The sequence below is a fragment of the Tenrec ecaudatus genome, chromosome 14 (assembly GCF_050624435.1).
Source record: "Tenrec ecaudatus isolate mTenEca1 chromosome 14, mTenEca1.hap1, whole genome shotgun sequence".
Taxonomy (NCBI): domain Eukaryota; kingdom Metazoa; phylum Chordata; class Mammalia; order Afrosoricida; family Tenrecidae; genus Tenrec; species Tenrec ecaudatus.
In genome coordinates this window covers 14,912,700-14,931,194 of record NC_134543.1, presented here as the reverse complement: position 1 = coordinate 14,931,194, position 18,495 = coordinate 14,912,700, and the positions used below count along the sequence as shown (strand labels likewise).

The 18,495-nt window shown below is 47.3% G+C and overlaps 1 protein-coding gene across 1 annotated transcript in view; it reads right to left on the bottom strand.

The window, feature by feature from the left end:
- Window positions 1-18,495, bottom strand: part of EML5 (EMAP like 5) — a 144,780-nt gene that overhangs the window by 3,833 nt on the left and 122,452 nt on the right. The window contains exons 31-38 of the mRNA XM_075531644.1: window positions 17,744-17,764; window positions 11,058-11,231; window positions 8,416-8,624; window positions 5,913-6,070; window positions 4,664-4,778; window positions 3,527-3,715; window positions 3,176-3,348; window positions 188-350 (exon numbers count right to left, since the gene is read on the bottom strand). Coding sequence (XP_075387759.1) covers window positions 188-350; window positions 3,176-3,348; window positions 3,527-3,715; window positions 4,664-4,778; window positions 5,913-6,070; window positions 8,416-8,624; window positions 11,058-11,231; window positions 17,744-17,764 — 1,202 coding nt within the window. The remainder of the gene's footprint in view (window positions 1-187; window positions 351-3,175; window positions 3,349-3,526; window positions 3,716-4,663; window positions 4,779-5,912; window positions 6,071-8,415; window positions 8,625-11,057; window positions 11,232-17,743; window positions 17,765-18,495) is intronic.

The following is an 18,495-nucleotide window of genomic DNA, read 5'->3' as shown; positions in this document are numbered from 1 at the left end:
TAACGTAAACTGCCACCCCAAATTACTACCCACGCCTGCTCGGGGCGGGGAGGAGGCCCGCGGGGAGCCGGCTAGTGGGGGTGAGGGCAGGCTGATGCACGCTCAGCAGCGTGAGGTGCGTTCACCCACAGCAAGCGCTGAAGCAGGACCACCCGGGACGAGGACGCCCAGCCCTGGGACACAGTACCTGGAGGTGTCTGCTGTCAGCCGAGAAGTCCATCTGAATGACAAAACTGGGGATGTCTTCGCAGTAGCTGGTTCTGTTAAGGGTGGGGCCCAGCGTTAGGTCATAAAAATCCACCGAGTTCTCACCAGACCCCACTGCCAGGTAGCGGGAATCTGGGCTAAATCTGGACATGTGACAGATGGAAAAGGAGGTTAGGCCGCAGGAATGAAGCCAGGGACTGCCTTTCTAACTCTTGACAACGGGCTTCCGAGGACCCGAGTCGCCGTGGAGTCTGAGCCATCCCTATTACGGGAAACAGGCAAGCACTGTGTTTTACTTCATGTTTACACATTTCCTGAGATCTCACGCCATTTTAATAATGGCTGTTACTGTTTTTAACCTCTAAAAATTCCTTAATGACTAAATTCCATAATTCACTAAAATAGGTTTGCTTTCATGTGTGTCATTATAGGGGGGGAAAAGGGTGCCCTTAACACACCTCAGGTTATTAAAACAGAGTGCCACTACTTGAAGCTTGGAAGAGGTTTTTCAGCTGGCAAAGTGGTATTGCACCTGGAGATCATAGATAGAGGGGAGGGGGGGTAATTCGGCCGTCTGCAAATACCCCTGAGGCCTGTCCAGGGCCCTTGGGGACTGACTCACGGGGAGGCTAAGGAAAGCCACTGTTGGCTGTTCTTCCATCCTGAAGTTCTCTAAGGTTTCATTTTAAAAGCATTTTCTAGTAAAAGGAGCGCAAGCTTTCGACAGACTTGGGTTAATAATACATCTTCAGATCACACAGGAGCCTATTAAAATATCGCAAAAAATAATGACAAACCCAGGCTTGAGAAAGTCTCAGCTTCAGCTTATGGGGCCTAAGTCGTCAGATTTTCAATGAGTGCTAATTAAATGGACTTCCAGGGAGTACCCCAAACCCAGAATACACCCCTCCATTCCAAAGCTATGTATTAAAATTTTTTTATTTACAAAATAACCGTATAACCTTCAAAGTACTATACTCTCCACCTAATACATTTCTCAAATCTGCGATTTCATTCTTGGAAACATTTTTCAAACTCATCTCTTTGGATGGCTGATAGAACCTCTCTTGGTTTTTCTACTCCTATGTCGTCATCAGATTGCTGTCCTTTCATATCCCTTTTCATTCACGGAAACAAATTGCACGGAGAAAGGTCAGGTGAGTAAGGTGCGTGGGGCAAGAGAAGCATGCTGGTTTTTTGTCAAAAACCTGCACACTGAGGTGGCTGCGAGAACAAGTGCATGGTCGTGGTGGCACAACCAGTCCCCGTCTGCCACAAATCAGGCCTTTTTTGTCGCACGCTGTAAAGCAATCTTTTCAGGACCTCTAAACCAGCGGTTCTCAACCTGTGGGTCGCGACCCCTTTGGGGGTCAAATGACCCCTTTACAGGGGTCACCCGATTCATCACAGTAGCAAAATGACAGTTGTGAAGTAGCAATGAAAATTTTATGGTTGGAGGGGGGAGTCACCACCACATAGGAACTGAATTCAAGGGTGGCAGCATGAGGAAGGCTGAGAACCACTGCTCTAAACAGAAAGTTTCACAGTCTGACCTGGTGTAATAAACTGCAAATGCACTTTCCCCCTTCACGTCAAAGACAAATGAGCATGTCTTGATCTTTGATTTCACTTGAGCTCTTTTGGGTGAAGTGACGATATCCTCCATTGACCTCATTCGTGTTTGCTGTTGGGGTCCAAAGAACAGCACCCTGTCTTGTCACCAGTAATGACCTTGGGGGAAAGCCTGGGTCTCTTCGGAAAGCACGCCATGTTCCCATTTGATGCTCATTTTCCTGGTCAGTCAGAACCCAAGGCACGCATTTCACAGCGATCTTTCTCAATCCCAAATCTTAGTTAAAATGTGCTGAACCCAGCTCCATGATGGTCCAGATAACGTCCCCACCTCTTCAATGGTCTATCGTCAGTCTTTGCGCACAAGTGCACTTATTTTGTGGACATTTTCTTCCGTTTGGTAAGTTGGTGGAGGTCCAGAAAGAGGTTTGTCATCAGTCGACATTGCACCTTTTTTGAAATGAGTAAACTATTCTTACACTTGAGTTTTTCCCATGGTGCTGTCCTTGTAAGCTGTGTTCAATATCACAACAGTTTCTGTGGCATTTTTCCCAAGCAGGAAACACAATTTCACAGCTGCACACTGCTCTCTCAAATTGGCCATCACACAAAACAAGGTTTGAGTGAAACTGATTTTACAAAAAAATTCAGTGACCAGAGAACCTTCCCAGGCGATGCCACTGGGCGCACTAACGGAGTGAGTTGCTGGATGCTCGCCTAGAGGGGAAAATGGGCACTACAAAAGCTCTGCTGAGAGGAGCTCCTTTCTTTTCCCGGGGGTGTGGGGGTGTGGTACCCCCTCGTGGCATAGTGGGCTACGCACTGAGCTGCTAACCACAGGATCAGCGGTTCAGGCCCACCAGACCTCTGCAGAAGAAAGATGAGGCTGTCTATTTGAAGTTCAAAGTCTTTGGAAGCCCAAGGGCGTAGGTGGTTCTACTCTGTCCTACACGGCTACTAGGAGCCAGAATTGACTTGATGGTAGTGTTTGGTTTCAGATACTCAAGCTGAAGTTCTTAAAGGAAGGACACGTATTATTAGGGAGCTGTTAAGAGTTGAACTTTATTTTGGCAGGTGACAACCGTAGGAGGGCAGCTGCCTTTCTCCAGCACACAGGAGCAGATAGTTTTATTTAAGGAGGTGAACTTGGTGGGCGTGTCTGGTGTGACATCTATCCAACATTCCATGAGTGCTTGTAATACACACTGATGGTGCCCACTGGGTTGGTAACAGCAGATAGAATTATATAGACAGCCATATGTCACAATTTACGATGCAAAAAAATCGCTACATACAGGAATCTGGGAAATTCTTTGACAGCCTAAGGAAAGGGTGTTAAACGCATGCAGGATCTTGGGAAACCAAGCTGGGAAAGCTAGTCCCTTTGTGGACTAACCTGATATCATGGATGGCACCTCGCCGGTCTCGCTTCTTTCCCCATATTTTTAGAGAGCTCACCAATAAAATAATGAATTCTCCGCTTTTCATTCCAATAGCCACCATGTCCCCTTCAGGGCTGTAACACACAGTATGGGCAGCATGTCCCAAATTCACTTTGTTTAACATCTTCTGTGTAATGACCAAGAGAGTCGAAGAACTACGTTAAGTACAGTGCGCGCACATCAATCCATCTCCCCTCGCCCCCAATCCTCAACCCACGGCTCACATAGTTCTCCAAATGCTAACACGTTTGGTCTCTCGCTACCCTTCCTAGAAATGTTAAGTAAATAAAATAGTGTGTACCTACTTTATCAGCAATATCCCAGAGTCTCACTGTCCCGTCTTCTGCGGCAGAAAGGAAAAAGTCTCTGGAAGGATGTGTCGCTAGTCCCCAGATGGGTCCATCCACGTGGCCATTCACTAAAATATTACAAGCTGCGTTTTTCTCTCCGATTTCAATAATTTCAGCATTCCTTGTTCCTACTAATATCTTGCCCTGAAACAAACGGGGCCAGTATGTTGGATACAGTTCACAAGGAGCTCTTACCCACCCAAGAATGAGGCTACTCTCCCGCTGGACACCATGCGCCTGTTCTCACTGCTCCTTGTTGCCTGTCTGGCAGCACGCGGTGACGGGTTAGCTCTTGTAACCCTGTGACTACAGGGACTGGCCCGCAGGGCGCTGGGCTGGTGGGGAGGGGAGGGCTGCCGTCCACGCCAGAGCACAGACTGCCTTTAAGGCAGTGGTTCTCAACCTTCCTAATGCTGCGACCCATTAACCCAGTTCCTCATGTGGTGACCCCCCCAGCCATAACATTATTTTCGTGGCTCCTTCATCACTGTCATTTTGCTACTGTTATGAATCGCTCGACCCCCAAAGGGGTTGTGACCCACAGGTTGAGAACTGCTTTAAGCGAATGCTCTAGCTTCGGTAATTCACGTTTGGACTTCGATCATGGCAGTTGAACCCTCTGCTCTCTAAAGAGAGTAAGTGTGTTTGGACGATAGGAAGAAAAATACTGGGGCTTTTATTTGAACTGTTTGTTAAGCAACCACCACAACAAAGTGACCTAATATTTAGCAGACAGATAAGCTAATGTACCTAAATTATAAACACACCTCTCAGGAGTACATGCTTACAGCATTTTTAAAAAGAGATGTGTTTTGTTTCTAAATGGAGGCAGCATCTGTACTTAAAATAAGCCAAGGAAGGAAGGCCTATTCTGTCTACATAACTCAGGTTTCAAATCCAGGAAAACAGGCTTCCCACAGGTGTTTGGATGAAGGGAGACGAGGTGCTTTGCTTAGCCACGGGACTGGTACAGACAGTGGTGCGTGCAGACAGGGCAGGTGAGTCTGGCCAGGAATCCCTCTTCAGGGCGTGAGCAGCTTGGGGCTGACCGCTGCTCTGGGCTGCCGCATGCGGACGGGGACCAAGGCTTACTTTGCTTCTGCACACAGAACGCACACAGTCCGTGGCTTGTCCTGTCTCCAGCCTGAAGGCCCGGCATCGCCTCAGCTCCTGGTCCCACAGCTTAACTGCTCCTCCTTCTTTTGACCTGAGGAAATCAGCCCAAACCCATACAGGTGGTTATTCTTATTAACCTTAACTTATGATAGGCACATACTAAACTCAAGGCAATACAAAAAGAAGTTCTCAGTTTGCAGTGTGCTTCCAGTAGCCTTCCGCACTTTCCTGACAATTTTAAGATCCGCCTCCTTGCCTCCCACAGAGCGGTTCTGCTCCACAGGGTCCCCGAGGCTGTGCATCCAGGAGGCGACCGCCCATCTTTCGCCTAAAGATCTCCTGGGCGTGGCTGACATAAACATTCAGCTGAAGCCCATTTCATATTGTGAAACTCTTTATTTTGGGATGTGGGAATAAACACATTTCCTCCTAAATCGTGTTGAGATGTACAAAGTGACTTGCAAAATGATTTTTATAAAAAGCAGCTGACTCAGGGACCCGAGAGGATAGGGCAGACCTGCGGCCTGTGAGTTTTCTGTTTCCCCCTTTCTTTAAATGCGTTATTTTTATTCCTTATGGTTCATAACATTTTAGATGTTATACGCAAATGGCATTCAGAATTTCATCCATGTGAAGTTCCAAATATGGTTAAATATAATTTATCTCTTCCTGTATTGCTGGGTAACACAGTCATAATTCAATTAAGAACTATTTACATTAGAAGCGACTACAAGTTGAGACCCACATTATGATTTTAATTCACTACCTATTTTTTGGTTTATTGTTTTAAAATTGTTTTTTTTGGGGGGCGGCTCAAGACTCTTGACATGTGTAGAAAGTCATGTCTTTCTCTTTTAGACCAGCTAGTGGTTTTAAACTGCTGACCTTGTCGATCGCAGCCCAATGCATAACCACTACACCAGGGCTACTATAGGTCTCCTACCACTCAGAAAATCCATATATAGCAACAACATAGTGAGCCAGACCGTCTGAACCTGCTGGAAAAATACCTGCCCGCACCTCAGGAAAATCACCCCAGCTGTTGGAGTTTAGGTTTAACAAGAAAGCAAAGAAAAAAAGAAACGGGGCAATTTGAGACCAGGAAGATGGACCAACAGAAGGCACATCAAAGGTCCTGGTCCAGCCCAGAGGCTGGCTGAGGTAGCCTAGAAACGACCAGGACATCTCAGGGGGGTGACCGGCGCTGGGAACGGAGCAAACTCACGGCCGTTCCTTGCCACCAGTGACGATCAGGCCGTCTCGCAGGGTGGTGTACATGGCGAACACAGGCCCGTTGTGAGCTCTGGCCACGATCCGACCCAGGACATGGTCTTTCCACACACACACGTCACCACTGATGGTACCTGTAAACGTCAAGTTATTCTGAAAAGGAGTGGGGAGGGGGAGACAAACTCATCAAAAGTTCAGGCAGAGGTCAGGTCAAACAGACGCGCGTCCCTAAGTCAGTGTGGGGACCTCACCTGCCTTTGACACATGGGCATGGAGCTGGGGGGCGCGGTGGGGGCTGGGGTCCTGAGGTCAAAGTCAGAAAACCCGAGGACTTGAGCCTCAGCTGTCGGGACCGGCTGCGTCCCAATCCAGTCCTGCGGCTTCTTAGCTGGAATCACTTTGGGCAAGGTGTAACCTTGATCTGGGGGTTGGGTCCTTCCTAGTCTACAACAACCGCCCCCCCTTCCTCCTCCCCTTCCTCTTCTTCCGAGACTAACAGGAAGTGAGGAGAACCTCTGATTAGGTTCGAGGAAAATCGTGTTTGTCACAGGAAGTGAACCTATGACCTAAGTGGCAAAGTTGGGAGAATTTTCCTGATTCCGCCAACGCCTGCATGAAGTGCGTATTTGCCATGATTTTTTAAAACCAAACTGGCAAAGGTTAATCAATGTCCTTTGTGTCAAACAACCCAGTAGCTCCGTTTGTCTAGGTTCTAGAGCAGCGGTCCTCAACCTGAGGGTCGTGACCCTTGAGGGGGTGTCAAATGACCCTTTCACAGGGGTCACCTGATTCACAACAGTAGCAAAACGACAGCAATGAAGTAGCCACGAAAATAAATTGATGGTTGGGGGGTCACCACCACGAGGAACTGTACGAAAGGGTCGCGGCGGGAGGAAGGTGGAGAACCACTGCTCTAGACGCTGGGAAGCCACTCTAGCTTGTTCTGCGAACAGTCTTCCTGACTGGGCCCATTTATGCGGAAGCTGGAGACCAAATTCCACACCCTGTGCTATGCCTGTCCCATTTTAGCTTCACGTTTAGAGCAAAAATATGGAAAGACCCATACCAAACTCAATATGGAAAAGACCCATGCCAAGCTCACTGTCACTAAGTGGTGCCGCCTCACAGTGACGCTGTCGGGCAGGGAGAACTGCCCTGTGAATTTTTGAGACTGTCACTCAGGGGTAGAAAGCCTCGGTTGTCTCCACAGAAACGGCTGGTGGTTTTGAACTGCTGACCTTGTGGGTAGCAGCCCAACATATAGCCAGCATGCTACCAGGGCTTCTGGGAAGGGGCAGAATTTGAATTCTAATGAAAAATGGAAACAATTTCCTTTCTTTCACCCCATCTTTCTGAGATGCCCTGTAGCAATCGAACGCCGGCTTTAAATTCCTTGGCAGTGATGCAGATCCTTCACGTCTCACATTTGCACTCCACGATGTGTCCCCAGGAGCGCCATCTCGGCACACTTTCATCCACAATCAGAAGGTCAACGCTATGGGCTCAGCAGCCAGGATTTTACTCCCCTTGCCTTTTCCATAGCCCCCAGCACAGGATGCTCACCGACGCTCAAGCCAAGCACCAGCCTGCTTGTGAGGCTGTGTGAGGACACAATCTTACAGAGGCAGCGTCACGCGTGAGAAGTCAATCCTTTCGCCTTTGAGTTTATTTTCCACTGGGAATGGGCAACGGACTGCAAATGGCATTGCACGGGTAGAGTTGACCGAGTACGTGTCAGAAGCATTAGCTCTGCAGAGGAAGGCCTGGCTTTGTATGCAGAAGCCCCACGGTGCTCGACTGCACGCTGACACGGCGTGTGCATTTCCAGCGGCCTTTGTCTCCAAAGCCCAAGTGCACGGAAGGTGGGGAAGTGCTGGGTTTCGTCCGCACATCCTGCAGTGCCTCAGACACTGTAAGAAGCAAACCCGCGTGTCTGGGTTTGGACGCAGTGGACGAGTTATGAGCCGCAGAGCCGAGGCCAAGCCCGCAAGGGAAGAGATATGGGCTGTCAAGCGCGGGCAGGTGAGCTAGGGGTGAGACAACTTGAGGAGACGGCTACTGGGCCCTCCTTTCATCTACACCGGGATTTATGCTCTCTTGTCTCTTGCCTTCTTCTGAATTAGATACACAACCAGTGATGGGCAGAAAAAGCCAAGAAAATCCTTGGTACTCGTGCTGCCCTAAGTCCCTTGGAAATCTAGTATCTGGATTTTCACCCTGGCAAACATATTTCAAGGGTCCCTAGAAACTACGAGGAAGAAATGTTAGGCTGTTTAGGGGGTGGCTGCAAGATGAATGAAGGCTTTTGAGATTGGCCGTGGCCCCAGGACGCCTGTTCTGCCCTAATCCTTCTCTCGCTCGGGAACTTCCCTTCCCGCTCCCTGATTTTGAAAGCCCCCGGCGTCTGAAAGAGGAGAGAGGGCCCCACGTGAGGACAGGCTGAGCAGACGCAACACTGTCACTCAGTCCCCCCGCCCCAGGCGTCTGGGGAGACATACTGCACCAAAGGCTACGGAGAGCATGGTCTGCAGGCGGGCGTCGTCCAGCGTGCTCAGCAGCCCTTTCCGGCTCAGAAGCGCCCGTCCTGCCAGCGTCCAGAACTTCACGTGCCTCACGCCCACCGACACAAACTGGCTGTCCGAGTCGGGCCGGAACTCTGCCACAAAAATGCGCTGGTTGTGACCAGCTCTGCTGGCAATTCGGTCACCTGGCCAAGAAGGTCAAAGAAAACAAGGGGGGTTAGTCGAACTAGGCTGTTGTTGTTTTTTTTAATTTAATCATTTTGTTGGGGCTCTTACAGCAATGATCACAATCCATCCATCCATCCGTCGTGTCAAGCACATTTGTACGTTGCCATCATCATGTTCAAAACATGTTCTTTCTGCTTGAGTCCTTGGTATCAGCTCCTCCTTTTTTTTGTTTCCCTCCCTTGTGAACCCTTGATAACTTATGAATTGTTATTTTCAGATCTTACATCAACCGCTGTCTCCTTTCACCCACTTTTCTGTTGTCCATCCCCCTGGGGTGGTGTTATACATCGATCACTGTGATTGGTTCCCCCTGTCTCCCCCCACCTTTCCCTACCCTCATGGTATCGCTATTCTCATTATTAGTCTTGAGGGGTTTATCTGTCCTGGACTCCCTGTTTCAAGCTCTGATCTGTGCCAGTGTACTACTATCTTGTCTAGCCAGATTTGTAAGGTAGAATTGGGGTCATGATAGTGGGGGGGAGGCAGCATTAAAGAACTAGAGGAATGCTGTATGTTTTGTCGGTGCTACACTGCACCCTGGCTGGCCCATCTCTTCCTTGTGAGCCTTCTGTGAGGGGATGTCCAGTTGTCTGAAGATGGGCTTTGGGTCTCCACCCCATGCTCCCCCTTGTTCACACTGATATAATTGTTTGTGCTGGGTCTTTTGATGCCTGATACACGATCCCTTCGACACCTCGTGATCACACAAGCTGGAGTGCTTCTTCCATGTGGGCTTTGTTGCTTCTGAGCTAGATGGCTGCTTGTTTATCTTCAAGGCTTAAACAGCCTTGTTTATCTTCAAACCTTTAAGACCCCAGGCGCTACATCTTTTGATAGCCGTGCACCATCAGCTTTCTTCACATTTGCTTATGGACCCATTTTGTCTTCAGCAATCGTGTCGGGAAGGTGAGCATCACAGAATGCTGGATTATTAGAACAAAGTGTTCTTGTGTTGAGGGAGTACTTGAGGAGAGGCCCAATGTCTGTCAGCTACCTTAATACTTAACATACAAATATATGTACATAGATCTATTTCCCTATTGTTACATATACATATATTTACAAATGTACGTGGAAGTAGGCTATTTTTTATAAGAAAAATATACTTTAAAAAGCAGAACAAAGAAAGGCAGGCAAAGGTCCTGCCACTGGCCCTGCTATCTCACTGTGATGTGAGAGACAGCCCCTTGCGGGGAGGGTCCCATCCTCCTCACATACTTTTTTCAAGTGGTGAGTGTGTTTTGGGAGAGCCGTATCACCAGTTTGGTTTTTGGAACTGTGGTAGTTACATAATCTGACGTCAATTTGAGAGGATTATGAGTGAAGTGGTGGAGTCTGGCCCACAATCAAGAGATAACCAATGAAACCTCTGTGTGGGAATGGCCTTCTCCTGAGAATTCTGGGAATTCCTATATTTCCTCCATGGAGGCAGGAGACACTTCTCTCTCTCTGTTCACTTCCTTGGAGACTCTCTACTGACAAGGCTGACTCCCTGTGAGACATCCTTGAGGAGAAGCCACATGGACCTACCCTGATGCAGCCAGAACCCTGGACCTGGAGAAGCCACGTGGAGACCCCTGCCAGTGCTGAGATGCTTACAGTGCCACTGGATCTACAAGCCTGTGCACCCACTGGCCTGTGATCTTCCTGAATACAGCATCATTGCATGTGTTTCGTGAGTCTGAAGAGGAATTAATAGATTGGTATTGACATATGGGCTGTATCAGACTTAAGGACTTATCTGTACTGGGCTGTGATGTTTTCTCAATATTCAACTGCTCTTGTATAGAAAGCTCTTTCTTAAACACATACATGTGTGTCTGTGAATTTGTTTCTCTAGTCTACTCAGACCAACTGAGGAACCGTATCCCCGGATGCTTTCCTATGTAGCTCCATGGAAATGTTTCATCAGAAGCACTGGAAGTAACATTAGCCCATTCACCTTCCATTCTCATATAAAATGGACTCTGTTCTCATTCTTGGTTGAGAAGTACGCAAACCAATCTTATCATGAATAATTCGCAAAGCAAATCAAGTAGTTTCTGATTAAAAACAGAGAAACAAGCAATCAGAAGTGGATGTGCTACTGGTAACTTGCATGGATGTTGCCTGTTGGGTGAGTGCAAATATATATATATATTTTAGGGGAGAGCACGAACGCAGTGCAAATATTAAAGACAGAGCCCAGGGTGCCTCCCCACCCCCTTGTCTTCTAGACAGGGTTTATGGTGTCCTAGGAGTTCTACGGTTTCTCTTTCACGACTAGAGAGTTAAACAGTGCCTTTCCATCCGGATCAGACTTCCTGTCTTTTCCCATGGTGTACCTGACCGAGTCCCCTGGGCTTCTTATCTTTGGGGCGGGAAAAATCACACCGGGAAAAGCGTCCTACCTTCCTGCCACCTCCACACAGTGATGGTGTGCTCTGGGTCGAGTCCCACAGAGAGTAGCAGTCTGCCGGTCGCGCTGAAGCTGACGGAACCAACGCCCTTGGAGTGGTAGCAGCGCAGCACTGACAAGGTCTGCTTGTTCATCGCATCCCAGACGTGGATCGAAGGGGCCGTGGCTACGTAAAGATAAATGCCACACGTGGTTACCGTCCCAGCCGGGAGGGTTTCTATTGCAGACACTTGATGTAGGCCTATCTCTTAAACACGGGACATGCGGCAATGCACTGGACACAAAGTCAGCCTCGCGTAAAAGGAGAGAAGAAAGGGGAAGGGGAAGGGAGGGAAAACCCACTGAGGTCTCCGTGGAGGTCATGATCTACATTGTATGTTGGGGGAAAGGGGGGCGGGGGATAGACAAGCAAATCAACCAGTCGCATCTTTAAGCAACTGCTCAAGACCAACGCCTGCTTTGTATATAATTTAAGCCTTTATGTCCCCAGGGGGCTGTCAAACATGACACAGTACCCACAGGGGACAGTCTGTGGATGGTCCAAGAGGTGACATGTGGAAAACACCTGGGCAGCTCTTGAGAGAACTTTTCGGACAGGCAGCTCCCAACGAAGTGACATTGAACCTATTCAAGGGTTTTCCGTGCCTTCTTTTTAAGCAGCGTTTCGTAACGGAAATGAATAAAACATGAAGTCTTTTAAAATGATCTTTTAAAAATACATAATGAGGAGGCTTCAGAGAGTTCATGGAGAAATGAAGAGAGGACAGAACTTCCCATGAACTTTGTGCAGCCCCCCCACCCCCACCACTGTTCTTCATCTTCCGTGTCTGCTTCTGCCGCTTAAAAGAGTCTCCCCGCCTCTGTATTTTGTAAATAACTGAGTCTCCCCTTTGTATCCACCATGAGCCTTGAAATACACTCTACAGAAAATGACTCTTTAGGTCAATTCAGCAGTTAATTTTGGTCTCAGAGTATAAAATCTTGCTGGCAATGTAATAAAAATATTAAACTACACCTGCTTCCCAGTGGACATCTGTTCTAGGTATTACTGAAAAGTGTTCAGTAAAATGAGCTGCCTTTAAAAAATAATGCAAGGCAGAAACAAACTTTGGTCTCTAGAGGCTATTTTGATTCGTGTAGACGCGTGTGTACATGACCTGCTGCTTACAATCTGCCCAAACCCCGAACCACACCTGTGTTCACTGCAGGGTTTCCGAGGCTGTAAACCTTTACGGGAGAAATGTCTATGAATTGTTTAAGGAAAAGCTGAACTCTGGTGTAACCTTCACCCAATTCACAATAAAAAGAAGGGGGAAAGCATCTTTACGGGCGGGGTCGTCCCCTCCTTCTCCCAGAGAACGGTGGTGGGAAGGGGCTGCGGACCTGGAAGCTGTCCTTCAATGCTTCCCCAGCAGTGGCCCAGGACTCATTGTTTATAGGCTATAATTTGTTAAATTTAATCTGATCGTTCTTCAAACACAGCCGTTAAAAAGGATTAAGCCTGACATTCAAATTTAAATCTCACTAAGCAAAACTTGTGCAAAGATTTAACACAAGCGTTCAAAAAGAATAAAAAAATCAAGACCACATGGACATAAGGCATCAAAGCGCCCCCTCTAATAAGACAACAGGTCATGTATTTGTAAAAGGCGAATGACAGTAATTTAAATATGGAATTTAATCGTTGGACAAAAATGACAACTGTTCCTCAGTCACAGCAAGTCCAGGGAAGCTTCCGCTCAGTAAGGATGGCAGGGACATCGCACAATCAATGTGGTGACTGCGGGGCACATTTGGGGAGAAGGGCTCCATCCGGCGACAGGGACCGACTGGCAGGTCTCCCTCCTGTGGAGCTGCTGAGTGGTTCAAACCGCCAGTCTCACATCAGCGGGAGAAGGTGACGCCCAGCATGGCAGATGGCCCGTGCTCGGTAGAGAAGCATCGCGACTTCTAGTTACAAAATGCTACTCTACACAGCTTGCAGATGACAGGTGGCCAGATGCGGGGGCAGGTAGCGGGCGGTCAAGACGCCCCAGCAGGTGGTTTTTGCCTCCTGGTTCCGTATGCCACGTGTTGCTAACACACCAGTGTTCCCAAATCCAACGACCGAGCTGCTCGCGGTTAAGGGGGTGGCAAGACACTGCCCGCAGGGAGCTACCTTTTCACCCGTGCGGCATGTGGCTGTGGGGTGCAGAGTGCTTACGTCGGGGCAGGACTTGAAATAAAATGCCTGCAAACACTATAGGCCCCTCGAAGTGACGAAGCTCGGACACCTCGCGTTGAGTCTGTTTCCGTGTCCATCATTTGAAAATGGCCACTCACCATGTTACAGGTGGGCCGTGAGGTCCCAGCGCCAAAAACGGAGAACAAAAAGGTTCTGTCCCTTGTGGCGGGCAGCCGCTGTCACCACCTGACGGCTGAGTCAACACCGCCATGGTGGCCACCTGGGAGAGGAGGACTGGCCCCCGACGTGGAGGGCGCAGTGTTGGTCTGAGACCACCTGCCCGCCTGACTGGTGTGCTAGTGCGTTTCCTTATTGTCTGAGCACAGAGACCAGGCAGGGGCTCCTGACGCAAACGGCTTCAAGGTGTGTCACCCAGCGGCCAGGGCCCTCATTCGTGGTGGACGTGTCTTCAGGGCCGCGATGATCAAATTCTTAGCCTCAGAGATTTCCCAGGCTGGCACCGTTTTCGTCCCCTATTACATCAAATGTTTCCTACACGAATATCCAATATGTATCTATGTACACATCTAATGGATCAAATGTATACATCCAAGGACGGCCTAGCTAATGTATCAAAATGACCATTACACCACGCCTTTTCCAACACGGGTATTTACTCTCCCACACGCCAAAGTAACCATTTCAGAACTTTGTTATCTTCAAACTGATACCCACTTGCCCAGCTCCTCAAACCTACCAACCTCCTTATGTTCCTGCTTTCAAAATTCTGTTTACTTTTAAATTCTGGAGATTCAGACTAGGTGCAATTAAAAGACTAGACAAATTATCATAACATCATTGTATGATCTATTAAAGGGGGCAGACTGCATTACAGCTGGGAATTTAGACTCTATCTATCTATCTATCTATCTATCTATCTATCTATCTATCTATCTATCATCCATCCATCATCTATGGTTTCTATTCTTACTAGCTTAAGAGTTTCAGTACCAGAGAGTCTACCTGGAGAGGAAAGGGCAGCCCAGAGTCAGGCAGAGACAGACCTTGACTGTACTTCTCGCACCCCTCCCCCATTCTTTCTTGTGCCTGTGGTGGGGGGGTCTCTGCTCTTATTAGATGCTCTAAACCCTCTCCTGATTCACCCCCTGCTCTGAGTCCTGTTGGCTTTTGGGGGACAGTGGGTCAGCTTGGGACCCTCGAAACAGGTCTCAGTCTAGAAGCCCTGTTGGAGCTCACCCCGTGGCTGTCACTTTGGTATCAGGCTTGGCTGATAGCTGAACGCCTCATCTCTAAGGGAAACAAAACAAAACAAAAATAAAAGCCCTATCACTTTATTATACTTATCACCACTGTAAACCATCACGCTGGATTAAAACTTGACTGATCTACGTCTGTCTCCCCCTAGAGCAGGAGCTGACAAACGTGTTTTGGTTAAGGGGCAGGGAAGAGGCAAAAGCCCAGGTGCTTTCTGTAGGTGACAGAGACAGCCATGCAAAGAGGGCCTGCCACACTTCGTCATGCAGGTCCCAGAGGCCGCCTGCAGGACGCGTGGCACCTCAACCCAAAAGGAAACCCTCCCGACGGGATCCATAAGCTGACATCATAATAAATAGGCAAACATTGAAATTGTCAAGGATGGATTTTACGTGGACCCACAAGGAGCACCCGTAGAAGCAGCAATCACGAACTCAGAGGAGGTGCGCTGCATTCAGCAAAACTGCTGCCAAAGACCTCTTTAGATGTCACTCTGAGGACTAAGGTGCTCCTGACCCGGCTCATGGTGTCTTCAATTGCCTTTTATGCATGAGGAAGCAGGACAAAAAAATTACCAAGAACGAATGCCTTTGACTCGGGTTGGCAAAAGACCATGGAATCTACCATGGATTCCCAGAAGAACCATCACATCTGTGCTGGAAGAAGTACAGCTAAAAGCTCCCTGAGAAGTAAGATGACAAGATGTTGTCTCCTGTACTGAGGACGTACCCTCAGGAAGACCCGGTGCCTGGAAGAGGACATGCTTGGCAAAGTAGGGGGCAGCAAAAAGGAGGAGTCTCAATGAGGTGGGTTGGCAGCAGACTACAACAATAGGCTCAGTACCTAAAGGACAACATTGATGTCATGAGCGTGATAACACATTTTCACATTTTTATTGAGAAAATAGTTAATAAAGCAAAAAAAAAAAAAACCAAAACAAAACGTACAATACATAGCTAGTAACTATCAGGAGCCGTGGTGGCACTGTGGTTAGGTGCCACGCTGCTAATCTCTAGGTCAGTAGTTCAAACCTACGAGCTGTCAGTGGGAGAAAGATGGGGCTTCCTGCTCCCACCAAGACTGCCTGTCTCAGAACCCCTATCCGGGCTGCTATGAGTTGGAATTGATTCAAGGGCAGTGGGTTGGTTTGGATTTAATAAGAAGAGTAGGAGAATTTGTGGGATCACATTTCACTTAATTGAGGTTCAGAGTTAGAGCTTTCTCTCATCAGACGTGATTGCAAATGTCCTCCAGTAAATACGGATTTATAATGTGATTTTACATATTTCTACATCCAAAATGTCTTTTTACACAGATTAAAAAAATCACTGCCATTGAGTCAATTACGACTCATAGTGATTCTATAGGACAGGACAGAACTGCCTCTGTGGGATTCCAAGACTAACTCTTCACAGGAGTAGAAAGAAAACCTCGTCTTTCTACCATGAGACAGCTGGTGCTTTCAAACTGCTGACCTCGTGGTTAACAGCCCAATTCATAACAACAATGCCACAGGGGCTCCTAGATAGATGCTGTTAAATTCTGCCATCAACCTACAGACATCCAGTTTTAACTGAGTGTATACACTGCTAGAAAAACCTGTTGAGATTCTGTTAGTCCTTGGTGCCATTTGCTCTTAGCATGTATTGCACTGTAGAATACACATTTTAAATTGAAGATTAGGCAAGAAGCTCCTCACTTCGACAATTAAAGTAGATTTTTTCATGTGTGCATTATTTTTTGGTCCTTGCATCAAATTCTGAAAAATAATTGACGTAAGCACTCGTGTGAGCACAGAAAACACATCTGTTGAAAATCTCTGTAGGAATGGAGACCTCCCTTCTTGTTTGAAGTCTTGACAGGCAGTTTGACATTACTGGGATTCAAACATTGATTGTAATCAAATGACATCACAAAATCTGCTGTTTTGTGCTGTTGTTTTAGGTTGAATTCATTACGGAACGTTTCTAACGTCTGCACCCAAAGCTAATTTCCAAAGTGATCCGGTGTTCAATAATAGTGGTTGGCGGTAATTCTCCTCCTGAAGAATTTGAGTCTTAATCCGAACCCATTATCTTGGCATTGAGTCCTACTCACAGCAACTCTGTCCAGGGCTTCCGAGACTGTAAACCTTTAAGGGAGAAGACAACTTCATTTTCCTCTTGCAGAGCGGCTGGTGGGTTTGAACTGCTGACTCTGTGGAGAGCAGACCAATCCTTATCTCATGGTGCCACCAGAGTTCCTTCAGTCTTGATCCATAGCTTCAGAACTGACCAAACTTTCCTACGACTTAGTCCTCAAACTTCTGTGTGGGAGGCTATGTCTAGGTATTCAGCTACTGTTTCTGATCCAAAGTCCCGAAAGAAATGATGGTCAAGTCTTTGACAGCGACTGGAGTTCAGAGTTAAAGCTGTTCTTGTCAGCTGCTGTCTCGTTGATCCTGATTCATGTGCACTGACTTTCAAGTGCGAGACTTTCCGGAAGCAGGTTGCAGCCCTGTCTCTGGAGTTGCCAGTGAGTGGGTTTGAACTCTTCTCACCTACTAGTTAGTCGAGTGCTTGGTCATTTGCCACTGGCTCAGTAAAGCTCGCTGCAGTGAACAACGCTGGCCCATCGTAACAGCAGATAGGGCTTCCGAAGCGTTAAGTCAGTGGTTCTCAACCTGGGGGTTGAACGACCCTTTCACAGGCATTGTCTGATTCATGACAATAGCAAAATGACAGTGATGAAGTAGCAATGAAAATAATGTTATGGTTGGGGGTCACCACCACATGAGGAACTGTATGAAAGGGTCGTGGCCCGAGGAAGGTTGAGAACCACTGCTTTAAGCCTTCAGAGAGCAGACAGTCTGTCTTTCTCCTGCGGAGCAGCTGGGGCGAGTGGACCACTCAGTGAGCAGCCTGTGATGTTTACCTAAGACTGCCAGCTGCGCTTTCTTTCTGTAAATATGATATTGGTAGGTAAGAATCCTTTTGATGCTTACATGAGTTAATTCATGTAAAGATCTTATAACAATGCAGGGCATACTTAAAAGGAAAAAAATGAACAGATTTAGGAAATAAATCAGCTTCTCTGGCCCTTATTCTAACAGATCGGGCTCACTCTCATGATATCCTAAGAATGCAGTTTTCATTTTCAAAAGTCACAGAGTAGGTTCGAGCATCTTACTATGCTAAAGAAAATCAGAGTGTCACATTGAAACAAAACAGCTAAGGCAGAAAACGTTAAATTGTCCTTACCTGACAGATCTGCTGAATCACCTACAATGGGAAAGCAGCAAAAGAATTATCCATAAACAGCAGAAACACTAAATGTAAAATCTGCAAAACCCTAACTCTAAAAGAATGATTCTCAAATAACAATAAAATAAAAACTCACTGTATTACTTTAAATTTAGAAAATTACTGAAAGTCAAAAAGAGTCCATATTTCCACAGTACATTCCTATTATCATTCTATCTACCTTCCAAGCCATTTGCTTGAAGATTTTCTTTGCAAATAATGAATTATAAGACAGCTGAATGATAATTAAAAAAATAATATGAACCTGATATCCATTGAGGCGGCCTTTATTCTTGTCCCCAAGAGGTACTCTTAAAAGGATTGTAGGAGTTTCAATGGATCTCTAGTTACAGGGAAGGTGCTGAGCTACACTGTTTTTAAAAGGAATGATGGCAAAAGTTTTGATGTAACCCGAGAAAGAGAAAGCTCTGAATTCCACCTACAAATTGATACCCAATTTTAATCTGTTTCAACTACGACTTTCCTTTGGAGTGAAAGATTTCCGAGGAACGTTGGAAGTGCATGCTCCTTAGATGTTTCCAGGAACAGAAAGCCTCATCTTGCTCCCACGGAGCGGCTGGTGGGTCAGAACCACTGACCTTGTGGCCCAGCAGCCCAGCACCTAAGCTAGTGCACCACCAAGGCACCTTTTATGTTTGCGGTGGCAATGGCTATGGACCACAGTTTGCACGATTCTTTATCAAGAACGA